The sequence below is a fragment of the Etheostoma cragini genome, chromosome 6 (assembly GCF_013103735.1).
Source record: "Etheostoma cragini isolate CJK2018 chromosome 6, CSU_Ecrag_1.0, whole genome shotgun sequence".
Taxonomy (NCBI): Eukaryota; Metazoa; Chordata; class Actinopteri; order Perciformes; family Percidae; genus Etheostoma; species Etheostoma cragini.
In genome coordinates this window covers 27,029,521-27,034,569 of record NC_048412.1, presented here as the reverse complement: position 1 = coordinate 27,034,569, position 5,049 = coordinate 27,029,521, and the positions used below count along the sequence as shown (strand labels likewise).

The 5,049-nt window shown below is 46.4% G+C and overlaps 1 protein-coding gene across 1 annotated transcript in view; it reads right to left on the bottom strand.

Moving 5' to 3' along the window:
• Nucleotides 1-1,773: 1,773 nt before the first annotated feature.
• Nucleotides 1,774-5,049, bottom strand: part of prdm1a (PR domain containing 1a, with ZNF domain) — a 10,988-nt gene continuing 7,712 nt past the window's right edge. The window contains exons 4-6 of the mRNA XM_034873621.1: nt 3,765-4,853; nt 3,117-3,245; nt 1,774-2,991 (exon numbers count right to left, since the gene is read on the bottom strand). Coding sequence (XP_034729512.1) covers nt 2,410-2,991; nt 3,117-3,245; nt 3,765-4,853 — 1,800 coding nt within the window. The 3' untranslated portion in view covers nt 1,774-2,409. The remainder of the gene's footprint in view (nt 2,992-3,116; nt 3,246-3,764; nt 4,854-5,049) is intronic.

Below are 5,049 nucleotides of genomic sequence, written 5' to 3'. Positions count from 1 at the left end.
ATTGGGTTTTAGTGCTGTCAATCGCACAATTGTGAGTTCCATCAGATTGGAAATTTTTCCAGCCCTATCCCAAAATCTGATTTTATTTTCTTTAAATTTTTCCTATATTTCTAAGCAAGTTTTCTGTGCTGTAATTGGACAGAATAGCCCCAGAGGTGTAGTTTATTCTTTTGTAATAAGTATATACATCATTAGTTTGCGTTACTCGACCCGTGTTAGCCAAAACAAATGGCTAAATAAGTGAAAGTTGTGTCACAAAATGATGTTGGTACATATCGTTGCACATGTTTTAGTGGGTATATAGAAATTCTGGAGCTTTTGTGCGTATAGTTACATGTAACAAGTGTTCTGCGGCCTAAAAATTTAAGAAGACAGTGGCAGATGTCGGATAGTAAATGGATTTAAGTGAAATTATTATTTATTAGCTCTACCTCTACATAAATAGTCACATAGATAAGCAGTAATTTTCCAATTTTGCCAGAATGTCTGTACAATTCCATTTTAATGATCTAGGATGACTATTATACAAGAAACATGTGTAAAAACAATGAAACACACAGAGCCGCAGGGTTTAGATTAGAGCAGTGAACATTTATATCATAATTTACACTTTTTGACATTTTTGCACATAAATAACTATGTAAACCAGAATGTAAACAGAGACAGTCCTTTAAGGGGATTCTCCTCTGGAGTTAAAGCTCTGATCAGAGAAAGAGACGCTTTGGTCAAACATTAGTTAGAGAGAGAGAGACAGAGAGAGAGAGAGAGAGACAGAGAGAGAGAGAGAGAGAGATTCAGAGTTCATTTTGTTGATGTACAACTGCTGCAGAAAATCCCAGTTGCCTTAGTAACATTAAGTTGAGTCTTAATGCCATTTATGAGCAGTTTCAGTGATATTGTACACAGTGAAAACGCTACAAGCATCGGCACTGATGTTATAAAGTAGGAGGAGGGGGCCAGTGCATAAAAGAAGGCCGAGGTGCTTTGGTGTATGCCAGTTCAACAAGATGGCGGACCGGTGGGGGGGGGGGTTGCTTCTCAACCAAAATACAACAAACAACAAAAAACAAGAACAAAACGTCCACAAAACTCGAAAGACACACAGCAAAAGAGTGAACACTTCATATACACACGGTACATCTTCCCTTCTTCAGCATTAACATCCCTCAAGTCCTTCTTCCCTGGTTCTCATTTTCATTTTCCTCTGTTTTGTTGTTGTGTGTTTGATACAAAAAATGAAAGCCACGTGAACTTTGGTTACTAGCGTCAAGTGTGAATCCCTTGTTGACAGTGTTGTAGAAAACATAACACAAAAAAAAAGGAGGGACAAAAGGGGGCTGGGGGTGGGGGTGGGGGTCCATTATGTGCTACATGTTGAGCGGGCTGTGCCCAGCTCCTTTTGGACCACATGAAAAGCTGCACTCCAGTTTCAGTTTGGTTTCTTCTTTTTCTTCAAGTAGCGAAACGCAAATAAATAGAAAGTTCCCACCTTTAGCTGTCCCTTTGAACACACACTCTCACACACACACACACACACACAGACACACACACACACACACACGTATCATCACATGCACACTGAGGTAACCGTTGTGAGAAATGTACAAAAAAAAGCCCTTTTTTGTTTAAAATTAAATTAAGTAGGCATCAGAAAAGGACACAGACATACAACAGGGAAGCTATCGAGCAGGGTTGACATAAAGCTCTTCCTGCTAAATTGACAAATTTATGTGCCGCACTTTGGCAAGTTTTTTTTTTTACCCCTTTTTTTTCAAACCTGCTATAGTGATTTCTTAATTTTAAATAGATAAAACCCTGAAGAGTGGACACCCCTGTCTCTATAGGCCAGAGGTCACAGGACAGACGGACATAGGCATAGAGAGAGTGACTATCTACGGAGAAATAGCCACCAAAAAAAGGAAAAATAACATAAACAGAAAAAATAGTCTTTTACATTGATTTCCCCCCGTCAGTGGAAGCATCCCTTCCACTTATTGCTTTTTGAAGACAACAAATAAAAAAAGTATAATAAATTAAGGAGGTTATACAACAACTAATTGATCCAAAAAAAAAACAACAGAGACAATTGAAAATAGAAATCAAATAATACAACAACAATAATGATAATAGCATTATATTAATTACAGTAAAAAGTAACTCCTGGGTAGATGATTGTCTCTAAATGTAACAAACGCTGAAACCGCTAAGTAGTCATGGGACAGTGTCTCTTGAGCCCTGAGTACGCAAGTCCCTGATAGGTTGAAACCTGAAACCTGGTGTAATCATGCTGTTCCTCCTGAAGACAAACCAGATAGAGAATTATTTATTTACAGACGTTGCTCCTGGCAACTCAGTCCGCCTTGAGCCGCACAGTCTCGGCTCTATGTCCCTTGGGGTTAAAAAGGTAACTTAAGCGTGGTCCTCTGACTCCTGCTTGACGGTGACGTTAGCAGGAAGCTGCGGGACGTGGCTGCTGCTGTGCCGCATCTTGATGACCGACGTCTCGTTCGGGGACTCGTATGCACCGTAACCCGTAGACATGAGCTCGGTGGTGCAACCCTTGTGGTGGGGATGGAAGCGGGAAGACTTAAGGTCGGTCTCCCTCCACAGCATCCCCAAGACCTGCTTCTCCAACATTGCCTCCACCTCTGCGCCTCCCTGCAGCTGCTCCAGCTGCTCGGCGTGCTCGCTGACGTCAAATCGCTCAATCTCCTCGTTGGCGCGTTGCACCTCCTCCAAGGCGACCTGGCCGGAGACCGCCGGGCAGTAGCCCTTCAGGTGAAGCCGCAGGCTGCACATGTGGATGTAGTGGCGGTGGCAGTGGGAGCATTTGTGCGGACGTTCGCGTGAGTGCAGTCGCTTGTGCAGCTTGAGGTGGACAAACTGCGTGAATTTGGCCGGGCAGAGTTTGCAGTGGTAGGGCTTTTCCCCCGAGTGGAGGCGCAGGTGAGTTTTCAGGTTGCTGGTGCTGCTGAAGCGCTTGTGACATACCTGGAAGAGGAGAAGAGACGAAAAAGAAAAGGATGTCAGCAGCTTGTAACGTCCCACCAACTAACCGCCACTACTTTCTAGGGAATTCAGTCCGATAAAAGTGCATCATCAGCGTCGTTTCTCACCGGACATTCATGTGGCTTCTCCCCTGTGTGGACCAGGAAGTGTTTTTGCAGGTGAGCCAGTTGGGTGAAGCCTTTGTTACAGGTCTGACATTTGAAGGGCCTCTCTCCACTGTGAACACGAAGATGAACCTGCACGACAATGAAGAGGAAAAAAAAAAGAGATCTGCTTAGCCACATTCAGATCCAATCAATCCAATCCACTTTATTTATATAGCACCATTTTAACAAACACAACGTCTCCAAAGTGCTGCACAAAAAGATGATACAGAATAAATAGATATAACAATAAAAGCACAATATAAAAAATATAAGGTACAATAATATAAATACAATACAATGCACTGCCAGCATACGTTAAAGGTATGCACATAAGATCAACACTCTACCTGGTGTTAAAAGCCAATGAAAAGAGGATGTTGATGTTGTAAATGTCAAAGAAACCAACACATTGATTAAATATTTGTTCTAACCAGTAAGAAATATTCTTTGGTTTTGTCTGTGTAATGTGTTTTCTGTAAAGCACTTTTGTGACACTCCTTGATGTGTAAAGTGCCCCAAACCTGCTCCGCAGCCTAATTATTGAACTGCAATCCACACATTACAAAGGAAGCAGACATGATGTTGAAAGACAAACACGGGACAACTCACCTTCAGGTTCGACAGCTGTCCGAAGGTCTTGCTGCACACGTTGCACTCGTACTTGATTTTGCCGTTCTGCTTCTTCAGCGGGTACGGCAGCGCCTTGTAGCCCGCTGAGCCTGGGCCACGCTTCACCTTGATCAGGTTGATGGCCTCCTCATCAGAGCAATGCTCGCTGGCATTGCCCAGCAGGGCTGAGGAAGGCTTGGTGGGCACCCGCTCGCTGAGAGGGGCTGTGCCTGCTGTTGGGGAGCCGCTGGAGGGGGCGTGGGTGGGTCTGTGTGGGTGAGGGTGCCCTTGATAAGGGTGGTGAGGCCCTGCTTTGTCCTTCAGAGATGTGGCGGCTGAGAAGGCACTGGCGGGCCTGGGAAGGAGGAAGTCTCTGTGGGCAGAGATGGGGGAGGGGTGGACGTGGTCAGGCATCAGGAAGTGCCTCCCTGCTGTGTCGGAAGGGTGGAGGGGCACGTGAGGGGGCAGGAGGCCTCTGTAGATAGGGTACAACCTTGGAAAGATTCCTCCAACGGTGGGGACACCACCTCCAGGCAGAGGGTAGTGATGGGGAAGGATGTAGCGCGAGTAGGGGGCTCCTGGAGGGTAGAAGGATGAGGAAAGGGGGGTAGGTGGCGGGGAGTAACCGGGGTAAGAACCCAGCCCGGCGGGGTAGTAAGAAGCTGACGATGGTGACGGACCCAAGGGGCTCCCCTGAGGACTGCTGTCGGGGCTGCTCCTTGCCGACGGACTGGGTGTGGCTGAAGACTGGTTGCCAGGAGAGCGTGTCGCTGGGTAACCAAGCTGGCCAGATTTGTGGCCAAGGAAGTCTTCAGGGATGTGAGGGTGGGGCCTGAGAGCCGGGTAGAATGCGTGAGGGTATAGAAGGCGCTCGGGGCTGTCGGCGCAGCGCGGGCGAGTGGGAAGCGGCCGGCTGGGCTCCCTCTTTATGGACGAGGTGCTGTTGGTGCCACGCAGAATGGAGAGGACACTGTGTTCCCTCTTGGGCGGTGTAGGGGTGACTGCAACAGGGGACGGGCTGCAGGCTTCGACCAAACGCTCCTCACTGCTCACCTGCTGCTGCTTGACCTCCAACATAGACTGTTCTGTAGAGACAGAGAGAGAAAGAGGTTAGCGGGAGTTCACCGGATCAAGATCGGATCCTCATGTTGCCCCTTGGGGCCCCATAATAGATAATTTCAATTTTTTGCCATTTAAAATAATAATTGTGACTTCTATTTACCAACCAATTCCTTTGAAACTGAGATTAACTTCTCTACAGCAAAGATGTGTGTGTGTGTGTGTG